This window comes from Physeter macrocephalus, chromosome 7 (assembly GCF_002837175.3).
Source record: "Physeter macrocephalus isolate SW-GA chromosome 7, ASM283717v5, whole genome shotgun sequence".
NCBI lineage: Eukaryota > Metazoa > Chordata > Mammalia > Artiodactyla > Physeteridae > Physeter > Physeter macrocephalus.
This window is the reverse complement of record NC_041220.1, coordinates 110,649,163-110,671,264: the sequence shown is the minus strand read 5'-3', so window position 1 is coordinate 110,671,264 and position 22,102 is coordinate 110,649,163. Positions and strand designations below refer to the sequence as shown.

At 39.8% G+C, this 22,102-nt stretch overlaps 1 protein-coding gene across 6 annotated transcripts in view; it reads left to right on the top strand.

The window, feature by feature from the left end:
• PPA2 (inorganic pyrophosphatase 2) overlaps window positions 1-22,102 on the top strand; it is a 320,000-nt gene that overhangs the window by 83,057 nt on the left and 214,841 nt on the right. For 5 of the 6 annotated variants that reach the window (XM_028492146.2, XM_055086154.1, XM_024119248.3 and 2 more), the window contains 2 exons: window positions 795-831; window positions 1,900-1,987. In XM_028492146.2, coding sequence (XP_028347947.1) covers window positions 795-831; window positions 1,900-1,928 — 66 coding nt within the window. In that variant the 3' untranslated portion in view covers window positions 1,929-1,987. Of the gene's footprint in view, window positions 1-794; window positions 832-1,899; window positions 1,988-22,102 lie in introns of those variants that run through there. The other variant, XM_055086153.1, reaches the window with a different exon arrangement.

The window sequence follows — 22,102 nt, the reverse complement described above, 5'->3', positions numbered from 1 at the left end:
ATTTGCCCCAGACCTCAAATATCAGAGGCAGATTTTTCCTACTAAGGCTGAGCAAATTCAGAGAATTAGAAATTTGAAATCTGAAAAGTGTGTTATAAAATCAGGGTGGTGGTTATACCTCAGGGCGAAGAGGTTATGATTGGGGAAGTGCCTGGCATGTTCCATTTCTCGACTTGGGTGTTGGTTACATAGATGCTTATTCTGGTTATCCTTGGGCTTTGCGCATTCTTCTCTGTGGAGAATGGATCTCTCTTTAAATTTTTTTTTTAAACCTTTAAAAATGTATTATTCTTAATTAGGAAAAAATCTTATATCTCAGAAAAACTTTTCAATCTTGTCTGCCACAGGTTATGTCTGTTCTAGGAATCTTGGCCCAGTCATCAAAATAGAAAAATTAATTTAAACACTTAGAAGACAGCTAAATACATTATATAATGTATCTCTTTGTGTGTGTACCTACGTACACGTGTGTGCATGTATCTATGAATGTGTGTTTTGGATTTTTGTTCTCAAGGCCTCAGCCAAAGAAGCAACTGAAAGAAAACCCCTCTCCTCTCTTCACATTCTCAGTAGTTCCCATGGGTTAATGACAGAAATTTTTTCAAGAATGCTTTTTTTTTCTTATTTGACTCTTAAGTCTGTGGTTTGTTTATCTGAAAGAACAGGCAATAACAATAAAAGGCAAAGAGGAGTATTCACTTCGTTCTATAATTTCATGTTAAAAAAAAAACATTCTGGATATAGTTTCCACATCTAAATGTTCGTTATAACAGAGACTCTGTTCTTATCTTCAGGTGTCATTTTCACTGAATAAAGGAAGTAACGAAGAAGGTATGGTATATGCTGGTTCTTGAGGAGCTAGATATGTAAATTTATTCATTTACAGTAGTGGAGACCCCCCAAAATACAATAGATTAATTTAAAAATTATGTAAACTAAGTAAAATACTTTTTTAGTCATTAAAATTTTCAGATGAAATCAATTATTTCCTAATTTCAGAAAATAAGGAACACGTTTATTACTTTTAGGCTAGAAAGTAGTTTGATTGTGCAGTGACTGTTGGTGAAGTACTGAGGTTCCAGCTAGTTCTGATAAATTTTAAGCCTCCAAATGTCTGCTTTTGGGAGACTTTATTTATTATCTATCATCATTTTAATGAATCACTCATTTTAACTAAAGATCTTAAAATCAAAATTTATAGTAGGAGTAAAAATAGCATTTTTTAAAATTACCATTATTTGAAGCTGTTTTGAGAAACAAGTAAAAATGTTCTGTAGTAAAAATTTCAAAATACAAGCATGTGCATGTATCATTTGCCTTTTAAAATATTGCAAGGCTTTTTTGCCTTTTTGTTTTAATATGAAACTTTAGAAGAATATTCAACTTGCAAGTTTGGAGGAAAAATGAGAACTATTTACTAAGAATCGAGTTGTAAGATGTTTAGAAAGGAGCAAATGTATAGACATGATTTCGTGGGAAAGCAAACTATATTCCTTATATGGGAAACTAACAGATTGTTTCTTTGCAATACTATCCCATTTTGGGTATTTGACAGACAGTCAGATTGTACAGTACAGTGTTCTCCTAGACCTTTCATGCCGTAGCTAGGACACTAGCTTCAGTACTATTCAATAAAGACTAAAGTGACCCAGTAAGATGTAGGAAATAAAGTGGGAAGGCTCTAGAATATAAGGCCTTAGCCAAATGAGAGAACTTAGGATGAGAGTTTAAAGGTGAGTGGCTTTAAATATAGAAATGTGTCATACTAAGTTCTGATTGTTTTTATCTGCCTAAATCTTTCCGAAAGGTCTAAATTAAATTTGTCTTATCCTCCTTTTCTCCCCCCCCTCCCTCTCTACCCTTTCCCTAACACCCTGCTTCCCCCATTTTTAAACACAGATCAAGTATGGCACTTCCTTGGCAAGTGATGAGAACATTTGAAGTTCTGCCATCAGGATTCCAGTCTCTAAGAACTACAAGACTCCAAAAACTCCAAGACTCCATCTCCCCCAAGTGCTAGAAACAAGCAGATCTATGAGAATTTGCTAACTTCCTTTTGAAACTTCTTTTTTTTTTTTTTCAAACTTTTTGAGATATGCAAAGTGTAAATAAACATTGAAATTTTTGAATTAGTCTCCTTTGGATATTTATTGATGTGAAAAGATGTTGTTGAATTTCATAGCAAAAATTTAGAAGCATTGAGTTTCACCAGTTCCAGTTTGCATGCCTGAAGGAACCCAATGATTTTATTAACTTTTATTTCTGTGAGTTAATAGAAAACTGATAAATTTAGTAAGTTAATACAATTTTTATAGATATTATTGCTCTCATTTTTGCACCATATTATTTTTTTTTGAGTCCATTGCTGGTGGAGACTTCCTTTAGCCAAGCTTTGTCCTCTTAATAGTCCTGTGTAAATGTGTTTACATTTATTAATGCTCTTTCCTACCATTTATTTTGTAGGTCCTAAACTCCATTTGATTCTCATCACGTCCTCTTAGTTTTACTTCTCATCTCTATGGTGATCACTCCCAAATCTACATAAGGAGCCCAGGTCTCTCTCCTGGGGTCTCTCTAGCAGACATCTCTTTAAATGCCTTGGATCCCTCTTGTCCAAAACTGAACTCATTATCTTCCCTTTTTCTTGAACAGCAGAATTAACATTCTCCTAGTTCCCCTGTCAGACCCTTGAAACCATATTGAATCTCCCTTCTCCTCTCTTTACTCGTGAAGGTCATCTAAATGTTTCTTTGCCCCTCCATTCCTTTGCACCCTTACTATGCAGGTTTTCCCCCTCTGCCTCATTCCCATTGCTCCAGCCCAATTTCATGCCCTCTTGCCTCCTAACCAAGTTGTTATCCTACCTCTGGCTTTCCTTCGTGCACATAATCTTCCACATTTCCAAATAGTTATGTTCCTAAAACATGGATAGTGCCTTGTTAGATTTTTCTCAAAATGCCTTCAATAGCTTTTCATATTCTTGAGAACAGAAATCAGGAATGCCATCTTTCAGCCAAGTCATGTTACCCCTTCTCCAAGCACATCTTGTGTTTTTCACATTCCCAGTACTGTGCTTCTGTGGCCAGTTCTGTTCATATTTTTTTTCTCCCCTTTTCTTTCTATTATCATTATGAACACATTGCATTTACATAATATGTTTTGTGGTTTACAAAGCACTGCTATAATAGCATTTCTTGAGCGTCTATTGCATGTTGGTCAGTGTTTTAAACGTCATGCATGCATATACCCTGTAAGGTGGAAATTGCCCACTTCACGTTGAGGCTCCGAGAAGTTTAATAACTTGCCAGAGGTCACAGAGATAGTAAGTTTCAGAGCCAGAATTAGGACTCATGACTACATGGCTCTAAATGCTATGGTTTTTTCACCCTGCTATGCATTCTGCTTCCCTCCTACAGCCTCCTTGTGATGTGGGCAAAGCTCAGAGCATGCCTATTTTACACATGAGGAAACAGGCACAGAGTTTGTCATTAGCCCAAGTGAAATAGTAATGTTCACTTGAGATGTCTTTGGGAATGTGTGAACCTCTTTGAGGGACATCAAAGAATGTAAGGAGAGAATCTATTTTTAATTTTATATATGGATAGCTTAAGCTGTGAAAATAATAAAACTTATAGAAAGATACAGAGAACAGCTATTATTTCAATTTAGTTGGCCCTCGAACAACGTGGGTTTGAACTGTGTGGGTCCATTTATCTGCAGGCTTTTGTCAATGATAAATACCGCAGCACTGCACGATCTGCTCTGCTACTTGGTTTAATGCGTGGATGCGAACCACAGAGGAACCGCATATACAGAGGACGAACTGTAAGTCATACACAAATTTTCGACTTTGGGGAGGGTCTGCACTAAACAATAAGCAAATTATGAAAGGATGGATTAACGGCTTATGGCATGTGGCATATTAATCTCCTGTGAGTTGGAGAAGAAGCCATGTCTGGTGGGCCTCGTGTGGGGTAACTCACACCTCGTAGTTGGCTCCCCTCCTCCTAGCGGTCAGTAATACTTAGATGCTACCTAGTTAGTGAGCCTTGCTCGCTACAGTACAGTTAATCACAGTTGTCTTCATAGTATATGATTTTACATAGTTATAATCTTAAATACATCATTTTGAATTTTAACTCATAAGCATCTTTCTACATTGCTACGTAGTCATCAGTATTATTATGGTGACAATTATATTTCAGTGAGCATCTCTTTCATAATTGTTTTAGAATGTCTTCCAGACTAGCTAATCTGATCTTTGCTAGCTCATTCTCATGGAACAATTAACTTGAACACATACCTAGAAAGGAAAAATCCTGTGAAATAAAAATGAATCTTTGTTAAAAATCGCCTAAAACAAATTAGGAAACCAAAAGTGATCCATGGATGGGATTTTAGGTAACACCCACAGCTAGGTCCCACGGATATGAAAAATCAAAGGGGTAGACTGTCCCAAGATGTATTTTTCTCAAACGTGCTGTCTGAAATTTTTGTGAGCTTTTCTTTATTTTTCACATACAGACCAAATCATTTCTTACCTGATACATTTAGTGTCACTCCGTGGTGCTGCAGAGGGAACACACTGAACTTCATAAAATGCAGTTCTTCATCAAGGACTCCATGCATTTTTAGCAGTTTGTGCACTCACTAACAGTAACATTTGATGGTTTATTCCCAGGAGGGGGTTCACTGCCTTGTCATGACTGAAGATGTTTCTTGTGACTGCTGACTAATCGTTATTACTTACTGCTTTATTATACACTGGATCACATCTTTAAGTTCTGGGTCAGGTATGTTCTTTTCATCCTTCTTTCTATATTCTGTCCAAGGTGATATCAGTGTTTGCCGGTGGGGTCTCTGAAACACCTGCTCCAGAATCATTTAGAATGCTTCTTAAAACACAGATTTCTGGCTTTCCCTAAAATCTACTAAATCAGAATTTCTAGGGTTGGGGCCATAAGCTTGTTTTCCTCCCACCCCCATAAAGTTTTAAACCCATTGGTTTAGATAGTTGAGGGGTAGATCATATTGAGAATTTCTTCATGTTAATATTCTGTTTGAGGGTATCTTCCCCCTAAAAAGAGAAGAAAGAAAACCAGATGTCTGCCTTCGTAGTGGACTCGTATATAATATTATCACTACTTCCTGTTAGAAAAAAAAAATGAAAGGCAATAAAAGTTATATGAAGTTTAGTGTTAAATATTAAAAGTGTTCTTCTGCATTTCAAATCAGAGAAAAATTTACACCTGATGAGAATCACTTGTGATTTCCAAGTTATCAAACTTACTAGATAAAGTGAGCCCATAATAATTGGTCACCCCCGCAGACCCACCCCTGGCTTCTGTCTTCCTAAGGCACCTTGAGAGAGAAGTGGCTGCTTCTCATGCGACTGCCTCGACGTATCGAAACAATGAAGAGATGGCTCTACTCCGACGGGGTGGGGAAGACAGCAGTGGCAGCAGAAGATGGAAGAGCTCTGAGGAACGTGTGAGCCCTTGTCACACACAGGCCAGGGTCTCTGTGGCTGACCTGACATTTACCCTACTTAATCACCTGTTGGGAACAGACTCCACTTCTCAGATCATTCCCCACCTTAAAAGGAGCCAGGAACCCAGTGCAGCCAGGACAGAGGCATAAGCTCTTCTTTCCTTCAGTCAAAAAATATTTATTGAGCTCTCTTATGTCAGGCCGAACAATGCAGCTGTCAGTCCTTTCCTGAAGACCAAGACTCTCGAGGTATCCTGGTACCCCAAGAGGGAAGCTGCTGGTGCTTCATCTTCTCTGCTCAGATTCCCCAATACAGAAAGGGCTCTTTCCCCTTTTTAAAGTACCTAGTTGCAAAGGGTTGAATCGTGCAGAAAGATTAAGAGGTTTGATTACATCAGTCTAGAATGCATTCCATTACCATGATTTTAATCAGCCAACCCTCTGTTTTTAGACACGCTTCCTCCTTTTTGCTATTTTAAACTTCATTCATTCAACAGTTATTTACTGACTGCCTATGTGTAAGTGCCAGGTACTAGTCCAAGTTTTTAGGATACATCGGTGCAAAACTGACAAAAATCCCTGCCCTTGTGGACCTCGTATTTTGTGTGGGGAAGACAGATCATAGACATTGTAAGTAATTTCTATAGTATGTAGGAGAGAAAGAGCAGGGAAAGGGGAAATCAGCAATCCCAGGGGTAGGAATGTGAATTGGAGTTTTAAACTGAGTAGGTCAAGACAGGCCTCCTGGGAAGATGACAGCTGGGCAAAAGGTTGAGAGAAGCAGAGTGGGACCTCGTGGGTCTCTGGGGCAAAGGAAATACTCAGAACAAAGGCCCTAAGGTAGGAGTATGACCAGTTTGGAGGAACAGCAAGGAGCCTGTGTGGCTGGAGGGGAAAGAGCGAAAAGAAGAGTGACAGAGATGAGGTCCCAGAGGCAGAAGGGAGGGCATAGGTGGCCTTGTCAGCCAACATAAGGCTTGGCCTTATACCTTGATCAAGTGAGGGTAGAAGGGAGGGTCCTGAGCAGAGGACTGCGGTAATGAAAATAGATTGTGCTGGGGCTGAGTGTGCGGGGGGACAGTGTAGGGCAAGGATGGAAACAGGAAGGTTCCTTATGAGGTTTCTACAGTAATCAGATAAACTGTCAGAGTTTTTCCTTCTTTGAGATCATTTTCTCAGTATAAATTCCATAAGAGGGCATCACAGACTAAGAACATTTTATGGCCAAATAAATTTTCATAAAGGTTATTCCAGTTATATTGCCACCCATAATATGTGAGACTTTTAGTTTCTTCTTTCCTATCCTTCCTAGGATAGGATATTTTGTTGTTATTACTATAATAGTTAATTATATATATACATAACAGTTAATTGTATTATTAACTGTTTCCCTACATTTTTACTAGTTATAGTATCTTTTATGAATGTGCTGTTTATTTTCTTTGCCTATTTATCTACTGGATCTTGATGTTTTTATCAATTTGTATAATATCCTTATTTTCAGATGCAAAATTTGGATCCTGAAGGCTGGATCCAAGTTTAAAGAGATAGCCCAGGGATTCCCTGGTGGTGCAGTGGTTGTGCGTCCGCCTGCCGATGCAGGGGAACCGGGTTCGCGCCCCGGTCTGGGAGGATCCCACATGCCGCGGAGCGGCTGGGCCCGTGAGCCATGGCCGCTGAGCCTGCGCGTCCGGAGCCCGTGCTCTGCAACGGGAGAGGCCACAACAGGGGGAGGCCCGCATACCACAAAAAAAAAAAAAGAGATAGCCCACATTCAGAAATCTAAACCTGGGCCCTAAAAATATTTATGCAGAGCTAACTAGGGATGCATGGGGTAGTTCTACTAATTTTCCTGGTTTGAGGCAGGACTAGCTATAGGACTGTCCTTGTTATGCTCCCTTATTACCGCTTCCTGTTCTCTGTTAAAAGTAAAAAATGAAAGATAAATTCTTTTAAGTTAACACCTTAAGTGAAAAATGGATAAAATAGTACAACCAGTACAGTTTTAAAAGAAATCATGGAAGAATGCCAAACAATGAGTTTATCCAATTAAAGCAGCTAAAACTGGATGGTAGACGTGCATCTGTGGTCCTTGACTAGGAGAATTTAGCAGTTGGAAAGATCAGGGATTACCATCCTAAATCAAGGGTTCTCACCATCCAGGGAGTAGAACATGAATACTAGGAGTCAGGCCAGAAGAGCACTGCTATGCGCAGGTGGACAAAACCAGCTCAGCCCCCAGTGAAATCTGCAAGTAGGCTTTGCTGTTCTTTCCTGTCTAAACCAACAGCAAGGCAGGCAGGGCCCCGCGCTCAGGGCCCTCCTTGTGCCGGCGATGCCTGCAGGCTTGCAGTGAGTGAGGCAGGCAGATGTGGAACAGAACTCGGGCTGACGACTTCAAGACTGATGCCCTTTCCACTGTATCTCATTGCTTCTTGCACTCTTTCTTATCCTCCAAGTTCAGCTCAAAGGCTGCCTTGTCTGTGAAACCTTTCCCACTCTTCACGTTGAAATCAATCATTTTCTCCTCGGGGAGAGGGTATGGCACGATTGATTTATTCCTCCATTACAGGATTTCGGTCACTATAGCTTATATTAGAATTGTTCATATTGCCTCTACTACTGGATTATGAACTCACTGAGAGTGGAGACTGTGTCATGACAATTTTAGCATTATTGTTTTACACATTAACAATTCATGTTGGTTGTATTAAATTCATACTGCATCCTGTGAGGAAGGCAGATATTCTTTCTATTTTACTTATTACATTAACTGAAGTTTAGAGGTTCCTGGAAATCCCAGGACTTCTGCATCTGAAGACAGTGTCCTATCACTGCATGGAAAGCATTTTGAGGGTATCTCTGCTCTATTCCAAAGCCATGTAAGATCTTTGAAATATAAGAATCTATGCCTTTTAGGGATATCCAAAAGAGGGGATTTAACATATCTAGCCTACATACCAGTGCTTTTAATTTAACTTACTTTATTTTTAATGTGTATGGACCTGATCACTGTACTCAGAAAACTCCTCATAAATCTTAAGGAATAAAATTAAGTATTAAATGTCTTTTTTTCTTTTTTTCTTTTTTTGCAAGCTGCGTAATTCTTGCTTCCTAAAATTCTACTCATCATTGATATTTTTCTTGAAAACACTTCTATTTTACTGGGTTGTTTTTTGTTTGTTTGCTATGGAGCCCTCAAATGAATATAGTAAACATCTCTCTAGTGTAAAAAAACAAAAGAAAACAACAAAAAACTGATACTTCACTTGTTATGAAGTCCATATACTTTTTAATGCAGCCTAGAATACTTTGTGCTTTCCGAAAAAATGACTAGTGTTACCCATTTTTATGTTCCCAAGTGAATCTAAAGGATATCCAGAAAGTAAGATTCTCTGGGAAGGATTTTATCTATTATTTGTATTTAAGGCATTTTGAGAGTTCTTACATGAGATTCCTCTAATACCCCAGGGGAAAAAAGTTCAACTTATATAAAAAACAATACCTTAATTGTGAAAATACTCAGGCTGATCATCACATGTTTACTGCTGCTCTTTTATGGAGTATGAGGCAAAAATAAACATGGAATACTTCAAAATAAAAATAGGCTCAGTGCTCAGAGGCCAAAATTCTTGTCCCAGAGTGGCTTCTTCATGGGTTTTTGGTTTAATTATTGATAATAACTTACATGTTTGAAACTTGATCTTCTGAACTTGAAAGTAGAAGTAACATATTTTGGTTTTCAGATTAGGAACACCACAAGAAGCACCATGATGGAAAACCTGAATAATCTCAAGAGTGGTAGAACAAATAAGATTAATATGCAGTGAGAAATGAGAAAAATGTAATCCATGTTGATCTAATATAAATAGTTCAGTTGATAAACTCATTAAAAAAAACCCCAAAAAACCCTAAAACTCCACTTACTCTAAACTACTGTATTTCAGGGAATATTTTCTCACAGAAAAGTTAGCTTTTCCTACTCTTCCCACAATATCAAATGTCACTCCTCTGATTTCTCCTTTTATTTCATCTTTAAGAACAATTTGAAGATTTTAGAAGTTCTTGGTAGGCTTTCAAGCCATAATTTGATTTTTACCAGTATCCACCCCAGCCTCGACGCTTCTCCCCCTCACAAGTCCTATAAATATATTTTACAGTAGTATTCGTATTATCTGTAGAATATACCTAACCACTTACAAATAGACTTTCTGTAATTCAGAAATCAACCAAAAGCACAATAGGTATAGACTGTAGGTTGCTTTTCTAAATCTGAAGGGGGATTTAGAATATAGAACGTTTTGAACTGGAAAGAACCTTGCATGTAAGTTGAGGCAAGGAGGGCCCAGAGAGGTTAATTGCTAAAGCCACGCAGCTACTGAGTAAGGGAGACTGACCTGAAACTAGATCTTCTGAATCCAAGCCTGTTTTGTTTTTGCTTTTGTTCTTGGTCATGCTTTCCTGTGTACTTTGTGGTCCTTAGAGTAGAAAGGTAATTTTTGCCCCCTTTCTGTGGTATGCATTGAAAAATAATTGTGTCACTGTGGAAATGAAGATACTGTCAACTGAAAAAAAAAAAAAAAAGCACAATGTGAGAGTTGTGAGTTAAGTTTTATCTGGAGCAAAATAAGGACTATAGCCCAGGAGACAGCATTTCAGATAGCTCTGGGAAATTGCTCCAAAGAGGCAGGGGGGGAAGGTCAGCATTATCTCTGATGTTAGTGAAGGGGAGGGTATGTGCAGTCAAGCACACATGTTGGCAGAGGCTTGCTGCTAGCCACGAGGAGCAGGTGTCACCATTAATGATTTTGGTGCTTTTCTAGATACGAGGAGATGCAAGAATTGGGCTCATAAATGCAAGAATGCAAGAATTGGGCTCAGACCTGTTCTGCCAGTTCTTCCCAGAGCACAGAGGGCCTCATTCCTGATCTCCACCCTGAACTCCTTTCAGGGGGTGTTGAAGGTCAGCGGCTGCAGCAGCTCATGCTTTGATCCTTGTAGAGGTAGATGGCAGGTGCCAATTTGTAGTTGGCAATATGCATCATTTTGCAATTCTTTGGTGTAAATTTTTCCCCAACTCTTAGCTCTTTAAAATGTTTATGGTTATAATACAAAACAGTATTCTTTATATGGAGATTTCCTTTTTGTAATAGAACTTCTTGGCAGGCTCTCCACCCACAGTTTGATTTTTACCACTGCCCAACCTAGTAATATTTCTTGTAAATATAACTATGAATTAAAGATCAAATGTAAGTCCTAGAATACAATGTATGGCTTAACATTTTACTTGTGATTGACTTACAACAACTTTTTTGGGCAAAATTGTGTTTAATTTTTGTGTGTGAGTCTGACAATATACTTTTTGCTCATCTTTGGTGTGTTTCCACTCTGTGGCTCTCAGCGTCCCTTGCTGGGAACAGGAAGGAGATGAATGCAAATCTGTGGCTGTCTTCCCCTTAATGCTTATGTTAGACAATGAAAGTGTGGATCAATCTTAAGTTTTTCATGACGTGTTAGTATGTTGAGCAAGTGGGAAGAACACAAACCAACTATGCTATTAAAAATGCTCTTTGTATTTGCTAGCATCTGTTTGGGTGGATGTTTTTCCCGTGGTGGAAAACAAAAAGTGCAACAAATTAGGTTTGCCACTCCTTAGTGCTTTTTTCCAATGTGCACTGAATGCAAGATTTAAAACAGAGACAGAATTCCAGAGAAAACAGGTGGTGTGAGAGCTGGGCTTGATGTTGGCCAAATCCTCTGTGGCAGGGATTCACCCTCTCTGAGCAATTGTCCATCCCATGAAAGCTTTTTGCAATTGATTACAAGGAACATATTATGTGAGGAGTGTTGAGAGTTGGCCTCAGGGTTGGACACTTGGGAGGACTGTGACAAAGGATTATGTGCTGATACCTATGTGTACATGAAAAATTATCCATTTTATAATGTAATTTCAAGTTAGATTAGTACTTATTTCTTGGAAAAAGGAGGTACTGTTGTTTATACTCAGATGGCATTTGGCTTTCTACCTTCTTTTCTCCCCTTGGAGGGACGATCTAACTGGCAAACATGATTATACTTGACTGTGTGTGTGCATCCATGAGTATGGTTTAGGCAGTGCCTCTTGGAGAAAAAAGGGAGAAACAATGAGTCTTTGTTTATGGTCTTCACAAACGGAAATTTGGCAATTGCTTTACATAGGACATAAATCTTTGATGATAAGATCAGTGTGAAAATTCTGTTCCCAAGAAAATAGTTCACAAAAACAATTATCTTCCTGTAATTTGTGAAAATAGGAGTACAACAACTTCACATACAAGGAAATAAGGTTATCATCAGGTGGTGGGTGCCCCTTTGGCTTTGTACTGTCACAGAGAATATGGTCAGTTTCTTGCTGGCTATCGATTGGCATGGGGCCTCTCCAACATGGCAGCTTGCTTCATCAAAGTGCCCAAGCCAAGAAGGTAATAGAGTCTCCCAGCAAGATGGCAGTCACAATATTCCATGAGCTAATCATGGGAGTGACATTGCATCATCATGCTGTATTCTGTTGGTTAGAAGTAAGTCACCAGGTTTAGCCTACACGTGAGGGAAGGGACTAAACATAAGAGTGCATACCAGGAGGCAAGGATTATTAGATACCATTTTAAAGTCTGCCTACCATAAGTAGTGGAAATTCAACATTGGACAATAGAAGGTTGTGTGTGAAGGGAGATCAATATTGCCTGTTCCAAGGGAAATGGACTTGCACAAGATTTGTGAGGTTTACCTGAGTCAGATTTCCAGAAAAGTGGTGTTCTAGAAAATTGAGGCACAGTATAGGGAAAACTTTCCCCTAGAAATAGTAACAGAAGTCTTAAGGTGAGGGACATCCAGTCAAGGAGAAGGTGACATCCATAGCTTAGGCCAACAATCAGTAGTTAGTTATGTCCATCAAAAGCATTTTATGGGCTTCCCTGGTGGTGCAGTGGTTGAGAGTCCGCCTGCCGATGCAGGGGACACGGGTTCGTGCCCCGGTCCGGGAAGATCCCACATGCCGCGGAGCCGCTGGGACCGTGAGCCATGGCCGCTGAGCCTGCGCGTCCGGAGCCTGTGCTCCGCAACGGGAGAGGCCGCGGCAGTGAGAGGCCCGCGTACCGCAAAAAAAAAAAAAAGCATTTTATGCTTTGGAATTTTTGTAGATGTCTAGTGAGTCATGAAAAACACAGAAGATACAAAGGAATGCATGATTTAAAGGGAAAATAAAGCAAGCTAATACATTTAACTGCTAAAAAACAAAACAAAACAAACGACAACTACAGAGATTTTAAAATACAACTGTCAAGGAACATAACCCTGGAAACGCTGATAGTGTGGGTTTCTCACAGGTGACTCCAGATTCCCAGGGGAGTTTCAGAACCCTGAGCAGCTGAAGGGGAAGGGAAGTGCCAGGGCTGTTTGTGTGGATGCACAAAGTGATTGGAGAGGAATTTGCAGGATATGAGATATCAGGGATGTTAAGTAACAAACATGTTTCAGAAGCAATCAGATAGTATGGCCTGGTTGTTAAAAGCTCTGAAATCAAACAGAAACTTGCTTCCTAGGGCCATTACTTGGTTCACTGTGTGATCTTGGGCAAATTACTTAATTTTTGTGAGCCTCTGTCTCCTTTTTCTATAAAATGGTTTTATCAATAGCATCTACCTCATGGGTTTGAGAATTAAATGCAATAATGTAGATGCCATTTAGTGGCACACAGTAAATGTCCACTAAATATTAACTATTACTATTATATAAATTGATGACTGCACACAGAGGAGAGAGAAAGAGTTGAGAAAGGGTGATACAAGGTTTCGGCTAAGGATGCTAAAAGAATGCTGGTACCATGCACTCACCCAGAGTAAAGGTTGAGGTGAGGGTGTCATATCATTTGGGTGGGGTATGATGAGTTTTGGGCTTGTTAAATTTGAGGTGGCAGCATGTGACGATATTGAGCAAATCTTTATGTGCTCAGGTAAGAGGTTAAGTCTGGAGGTGACGATTAGAGCTAACATGTTCTTATGACCACTTAGTCATAGTTGATCAACCCTAGGTGAGCACTTGACCCTTTCCCTTGACTGGGCCCACAGTCAAAATTGATTTATTCAAGACCCAAGCCTAAGCTGAGCCAATCAAGATCCTTTCTTAGAGATTTGGGACTGAGACCAAGACATTACAGCCCAGTCTTTCTGGTCTCTGCAATGAAAGAGATGTAAATTCAACCTGCACAAAGGAAAATGAAATAGACACAAAGAAAAAGAAAACAAAATAGGCAAAAGAAACAAAAAAGCCACATGTTTTGAGTCCCTAATACCAGGTGTTCCTGAGGCTCAGCTTCATTATTGCCTGGGATCGTTAAATATGTTTTACATTTTTATGCTGGTTCAAGTTAGGTTTCCAATATTTGCTACTCCCAACCAATCCCAAGAAGCCACATGTAGGTGATAATTGCAGGTATTTATAGTGAATGAACTCTCTGAGGAAATGGGAAGAAACCTGTGAAGGGAACAGTAAAGGTGCAGTGCAAGAAATGAGTGCAAAGCTAACCTAGTATTGTGGTAGCCACGGGAACCAGGGCAGGGATGGGGAGGGGTAGATGGACAGCCTCATCAAATGCTACAGAGTGGTCAAGGAGAATGAGATTGGAGGAATGGTCACTGACCTTAATTTTTAGTTTTAATTAAAGTTTTTAATTAAAATTTAATTTTTTTGAGTTACCACTGGTAACTTTAAAAAGATGTCTACCATTCTCAACAGATTATCTATAATGAAATCTCTAAGTTCAAACCTTTTTGAAGCTCGGCAAATAGTGTTTTCTCCTTTATAAATCTTCATAGCACACATGTTGAGTATGTCCGTATTTAATTTAGAATTGTTGGGTAAATGGATTGACTGAATTAAATCTACGTTGGTTATGGTTCAAAATGATCTGATCTTTAATGGCAAGGTTACTGATTAGGGCTGAGTTACTTAGTCTTGAGCTTAGGAATCAGCTCAGAAACAGCTGACAGTGACATCACTGTGGCCACTATAAAAGGCAGGAGAAGAGGGGTATTTCAGCCTGCTTCAGGATGGAGAGCTTCACAGAAGGAAGCAGTCCCCAGGTGGAAGAAATTATGACCCAGAAGAATGGAGCTGATCAGAGACAGGCTTCTCTGAGAATCAAGAAAGACTCAGCACAGGTGCATTGAGTACACTGGATCTTTTGGCAACTGGGTAACCGAGTAGCAAATTTTCTACCTTTTTTTTTTTTTTTTTTTTTTGCGGTACGCGGGCCTCTCACTGCCGTGGCCTCTCCGGACGCGCAGGCCCAGCGGCCATGGCCCACGGGCCCTTCCGCTCCGCGGCATGTGGGATCCTCCCAGACCGGGGCGCGAACCCGGTTCCCCCGCATCGGCAGCCGGACGCGCAACCACCGCGCCACCAGGGAAGCCCCAAATTTTCTACCTTTTTAAACACTGAGACTTGACTTAAAATAAGAGTGAATCCCCTTGTAAACGTAAGGCCAAGGGATGATCAGCATAAGCACATTGAGAAACATAGGATACCTCTTTTTTTCCTCCTTTTGTTTTTCGTGCTGTTATGTGGTTCCATGTCTGTTTGACAAGAAAGTTAACTGATTTGTTTTGAAAATGTGTGTGTGTGTGTGTGGTGTGTGGTGTGTGTGTATGTGTGTGGTGTGTGTGTGAGTGTGTGTGAGTGTGTGTGTGGTGTGTGTGTGTGTGAGTGTGTATGTGTGTGTGGTGTGTGTGTGTGTGTGGTGTGTGGGGTGTGTGTGTGTGGTGTGTGTGGGGTGTGTGTGTGTGTGTGTGTGTGTGTGTGTGTTAGGATAATTAGTAGGGCTTTGCTTGCCCATATTTACATTTCTACAGGCCTAAATCACTGTGTTTTTTCCACTAGCCAAAAGAGGCACACAAGCCTTCTAGCAACACTGAGTGATGGTCTAGATGAGAAAAATTCAAGGGTGTCCACTAATAGTTCCAGAGGTACCTCAAATCTCTCTGAGTCTTAGCTGTGGTCAGAAGGGAGAAAACTCCATCTTAGATTTCTCTGTAACACATCTGGAACCTATCTGGACAGAAGATAGGGGCACACAACTTTAAGTGCTCATGGAAATTATGAGTTACCATTGGAACTGCATGTCTCCTACTGACCTGCATTGCCCTCAGGACAAAAGGCCTCATTGCCTTCATCCCCAGCTCCTTTATCTGTTGCTTTGGGATCCTAAATTAAGTATGAAGAAAACTCCCAGGGCTTCCCTGATGGCGCAGTGGTTGCGCGTACGCCTGCCGATGCAGGGGAACCGGGTTCGCGCTCCGGTCCGGGAGAATCCCACAGCCGCGGAGCGGCTGGGCCCGTGAGCCATGGCCGCTGAGCCTGCGCGTCCGGAGCCTGTGCTCCGCAACGGGAGAGGCCACAACAGTGTAGAGCCCCGCGTACCGCAAAAAAAAAAAAAAAAACTCCCAAAATCTTTTGCCAAGGAAGTGATGGGTGCATATTAACCCCCTACCAGGCAAATGAAAAGCTGATAATATCCTGGAATCGGCTCTCCTGCTTTCAGTTGGGGTTTTGCTTGCATATGGCCAGTGCTTGTCAGCGCTCATGTTAAGGGGGATGCCCATGAGCTTGTCACCTAAAAGCTAAGTAGTTACCAGATTGAGAATTGTTTAAAGAAGTAACTGAAAAAACTAAGTTTTTACCATCTAACATAGGTGATGTGGCCTTTCAAATGATAGTTGAAAAAATTAGCAGTACAGGGCTTCCCTGGTGGCGCAGTGGTTGGGAGCCCGCCTGCCGATGCAGGGGACACGGGTTCGTGCCCCGGTCCAGGATGATCCCACATGCCGCGGAGCGGCTGTGCCCGTGTGCCATGGCCGCTGAGCCTGCGCGTCCAGAGCCTGTGCTCCGCAACGGGAGAGGCCACAACAGTGAGAGGCCCGCGTACCAAAAAAAAAAAAAAAAAAAAAAAAAAAAAAAAAAAAAAAAAAAAAAAAAAGCAGTACAGAAAAGTGCTTCCTGACAAGTTAGGTGAAGGGAAACTAAATATAAAGTAGCATCTGTTATGACTAAAACTAGGTAAAAAGTATACATGTGTACAAACAACACATTTTTTTGTACTTTTTTTTTTTTTACGTAGACAAACTGAGGAGGGTGATTTATTAGAGTGGTGGGCATCTGAATGATTTTTTAAAATTCTTGTTGATGTTATAATATTATGAGTGTAACAAATTTAGAGTAACCAAATTTGATGGATTTGTAGCAAGTGATGGTTTTCTGCTTGAACAACTATAAAAACGTCTTAACCTAAACCATGCACGTAATCACTGAATCAAAGAGTGGCAGAAATGCAGATTCTTGCGAGCCAAGCAGTTATATGGGGTGATAGAGTGGGGAGGTCCCTCATCCCAGGAAGGGAGCCGAGGGAGCCCAGAAAGGGTAATAGGATCACTTAAGTGAGATTTCTTTCTCCATAAAGGAGGGCTAATAGCTAAACTCTGAAGCTGGGCTGTGCAGAAGTTACACAAGTAACTCTGGGTTCATGGCTAGTTAAGAGAAAAAATATATGTCAGTTTCTTCTGCGAAATAGTCCAGGAAGCTAAACAATAAGGATGTCTAGTGGTGATAAATTGTGCATAGAAAATTGACCAGAGGAAAACGAAACCTTTTCTTGAGAAGAGGTGGGTCTAACTTACTGGAGAGATATGTGTTCTGCAAAAGCAATTAGAATTAGAGTCCTTGAGAGATGGCCAATTCAGCTAGAAAGCAGGAAGTTTCACTTCCTTTGACTTAATGATGTAGATGAAAATATGGGCCCTCTATGCCTGTCTGTCTCCAATGAGCATTTGTTTTTGCATATTAAACTTTAAGAAGACACAGCAGTAACTCCTGAAATCCCAAAGATTCTAGCTTAGTAGATTCAGATGGCTTTAACAGTCCACAATGTATGCTGAAATGGTTAGATCTAAATTAATCTAGTGGTGAAAAGCACAAACTTTGGAGTCACATGGACTTAGGCTTGAATTCCACTTTTTACTATCTGCATCATCCTGGGCAACATCTTGCTTAAACTCTCCGAGTCTCAACAAAATGGGGATAAGAATACTCTCTTAGAGACCACTGTGTTGCATGGAATGAAATCTACTCAAGGTAATTTAAGAAAGGAGAAATAATTGTAAGGATCCAGGCTGTCTCATGAACCAAGGACAGGACAGGAAGTGTGGCGGACCTCATAAGCAAGTGAATCCAGGAACTGAAACATAGCCAGGCACCAGCAGGAGTTCTGAGTCAGTCAGTCTCTCTTAAAGACCCAACAGTCTTCATCTGCATCATTCTTCATTCTCCCCAAAGACTTGCAACCATGGATCCAACATGGCCTCTCCATCAGACATTTATCTGTTCCAATGTTCAACAGAGACCAAGCTGGTTTATCTATATCCAACTGCAAATTTCTAACAGTATGAATTAGATTGGCACAGTCTACCTACTGTCAGGTGTTTGGCTCTGGTCTAGTCCAGTGTGACCTAGTGGATCAGGATCTTGTCATATGAAAACCAACCCCTTCCTGAAATGTGATGATAAGTGTGTAGGAGTAAAGAGAAAATGATAGACATCTCTAGAAATGAAACTTGAGGATCAAATGTGATCATGTATGTGAAGGATATAGAACAGTACCTGACAAGTAGCTCAATAAATGGAGTCTGTGAAATAAACACAGCTGATAGGCAAGGGCCGTAAAATCTCCTCCACTTAATCTTTGAAATCATATTTTGCTGCACCTGTCATCAGAGAAGGAAGCTCACAGAATCATTAATTATGTGAGATCTATGAAAAGTTTCTTTCTTGACCAAAGTGGCCACTGTGAGAAAGAGCTGCCCGAGCAGCTGGTGTTATTGTGATCAAGTTCTTCCAGCCTGGTGAATGTTAACCTCCCATCTCTGTGGTTGCGTTTGAGTTTCTCATATATGTTTACTATAAGTATATGGCTACTTAAAAGCTACCTGGCAGAATGACTAAATTATTTGGATACTTTCCTTGAGTTTATGTAAAAGACATGTCGCCACTGACTAAATTTTTTGTTAAATTGTTTTCTCCTCCTGCATTGATTTTGATGAAATTATAGAGCATCTGAGGCAAGACATTGGGCCCAAATGAAAGCTCCTTGCTTTAACACTGAACTGGTATTTACCTTTCACAAGCACCTCTTCTCTGACTCTGAGAAAAGTATCCCCCATGCAGAAAGAAGCATTCAGTCTCCCAAATAGCCAAGCTCAGCTGAAACACAAGCTCCTACCTGAGATGCGCTATTTCATTCCTGCTTAAATCAGGTTGCCTATTTTTAGAATTTAAATATCCCCTTCAATTAAAGAAACATTATGAAATGGGTATGAATGCACTTTTTCTTCTGCACCTGCAGCAGTTGTTTTGTCCGGAGGTGGTGCTATTTATAAAAGAAAAATTATCCCAATAAACTTGAGTTCTGTACTTGATATTGTATATAAGGGAACTTTTTGAAAAATTCAAAAACCCAAACACACTGAATAGTTTCTCTTTGAGATGATTTGAATTTATTATTGTACCAAATTAAAGCAATGCCTTTCCTTGCAGGTTTTAGACACCAAAAAATATCATTAAATGCAGAAAAAAGTTAACTTCTCTCTGAAAGATATTTTAATGATTTCATACTCGTGGAAGGCATTACTTAATACATGTCCTCCTTTTCTCACTTGCAGCTTTCATACTTTACCTTTCAGGGCTAAATTCTACTTTAGTCTAAGGTCAGTATTTATTTCAGAAACAAGGGTACCAGTGCAGTTGTCAGGAAATGTCTCAAAGAAAACCATGATGCACAAGTTATGAGAAATGTACATCTCGCACATGTCAGTGAAGTGGCTGTGGCCACCTCTGGTTTTAGGCTGAAGGATCCGACGGGGAGAAGTCCAGTCTTCAGCCTGTTTTAGGATCACATCAGGAACCTGTATTTGTCCTGCCTGGATCCAGTACACTCTGGTGCAGACTTCCTAAAATTGCCCCAGATAACCTTCAGAAGATGGACTGAGAGGTCCCCCCACTGCTGGGGAGTAAAGATAATATGGTTTCATGGTGGATACATCACATCTCACTGACCTGTTCAGGATTATACAAACATTGTGTAGGATATCAGAGGTCACCCTGGTTATTAAATGGATAGCATTGGATAGAGATAGAGTGAAGGTACCAGACCTTAATCCTGATGCTGGAGGACACTGCCCTGGGCCTTGCCTAAGTGGCCCACTACCTTATCAACTCAAACATTTTTCCTGAGCCTGACTTGTGTATCCAGCTGCCTCTTAGACATCTCCAACGGGAAAAAGCACAAAGCCCAGCATGTCCAGAAATTGAACACATGGTTTTTTTCTTCCAAAACCATACATCTTCCATTGGTGAACAGGTTCCAGCCCCCATCCACTTGTCCAAGCTAGAAATCCAGGGGCTACTCTTTGAAATTCCTCTCCACTCACCTCCATATCCAGTTTCACTCAGTCATGTCACCTCTGCCTCCCAGTAAATCTTTGACTTTGTGGTTTGTACTACTCTTGGGTTCCTTTTAAAGTCCATCAATTACAGTATTTTCTTCTCTCGATTGAAGTGATGATTACTTTCCTAAAAGTGGGCCATTAAAAAAAAATACAAATGAATTTTTTGTAAGAGAAACAACAGCATCAGAATTATATATTCAAGTCATTAAGGTAGAATAGTTATGCTGGAGTAATATGAATAATAAAAACAGTTTATAGAAAAATGAATATATAAAGTGTTTTTTCATGAAAAAGAACGTTAATGACAATGACCAAACAAAATTAACTGATTTAAGCTCAGTCCTCCTCAAAGGCTAATGTGCTTACAAATCACCTGGTGATCCTGTTAAAATGCAGATTCTGATTCAGTTGGTCTGGGGTAGGGCCTGAGATTCTGTGTCTTACAAGCTCCAAAATGATGCTGATGCTGCTGTTCAGAAGCCCATATTTTCAGTAGCAAGACCTTAGCTGTACCACTCTCAGTTATGTTCATTTGTATCTTAAGGAATTCTTGCCCCAAATCATCTCTGTCCTACTGAGGGATGTTTCAAACTTGGCTCTTAAATATTAACAACATTGTTCTGATGCTTTTCCTCTGGTGAAGCAGCTCCTCAGAGAGATGACCCATTCACAGATTTTCATTGTATGTGATAACTTCTATTTTTATACCAGGTGTAAAGGCTTCAATGTGCATGAATCCCAGTGACATTAAATGTCATTTGACAGACACATAAACTCTTAAAAGATTAACAAATAAGAAACAAGACCAGCATTAGATAAATACATGTGTTTGTAGAGCATGGACGTAAAAACACTTCAATAGCAACTGAGAAATCACTTCACATCATCCTTAGCCACTGTCAGCATGAGAACTTGTATTGCCAGCAAAAGTCTCCAAAAATGTTGTAGGGCAATATAAACCATGTTATCTTGAAAATAACACGTGAGTATTTTCCCTAAAACAATTTTGAATTTTTTCATCACTTTATTCTGAAAATGTAAGGAGGTATTTTAGGAGTTGCAAAATTTGATGTTTTCTGGAGACAAAATTTTTATATTTTTTTACACAAATAAGATCAGGCTATATATTCAATTCACTTTCTCCACTGAACAATGATCTTGGGCATCCTTATTTACTGGTACACTATATTATTTTTAACATATGCTTTTTGATGCCAGTGTATCAAAACCCTTATTTATGTGCATTTGTATGTATTCTGAAATTGAATTTAAAATCTGTCGGGCCTGAGGTAGAGGTTCATACCCATTAACTGAAAAAAATTAATTAGTTGCATGACTTTAGACTAAATTGTTTTGCTAAACACTTTCCGAATGCTTCCTCTGTCCCAGATACTGTACCAACTGCTTTACAAGCATTATTTCATTACATCCTGGGGCAAAATTTAATGTAAGGTGCTGTGAACCTAATATGTAGATGTGAGTCACTGCTCCTATCCCCAAACCCATTCTGCTTTCATCCTCAGCTTTGTGATTTCTTATTTGTCCTAGCAGATGCAGTAACAAAAACAAAACTTTATTTTTTATGAAATATGATTCTGTGAGAACTTTATACTTACTAGTTATTGCTAATGAGTTATTGCTAATGAGTAGATAGAGGTGAAGAAAAAGAAAATAGTCTAAGAAAATCATTTGGATAAAGAGTAGAATGTCATATTTGGCAGCGGTTCAGATAAACTAACTTTATCATTGTGAAAGGATTGCTATGGGCATTCCAGTTTGAGTGCAAAAACTGCCCAAGTGGAAGGGGAAGATTCAATTAAAAATTAAAAGTCATTATGGTATTTAGACTGGCACAAGACAAGAATCTTGAAATGGAAATGGAAAGTTATTTGGGAGAAAGCCAGGCACTTCTGTAGACACCGCCATATTCATTCACTGGGAATTTGCAGGGACAATTTCCTTGTGACTTGTGAATCTTTTTTTTTTTTTTTTTTTTTTTTTTGCGGTACTTGGGCCTCTCACTGTTGTGGCCTCTCCCATTGCGGAGCACAGGCTCCGAACGCACAGGCTCAGTGGCCATG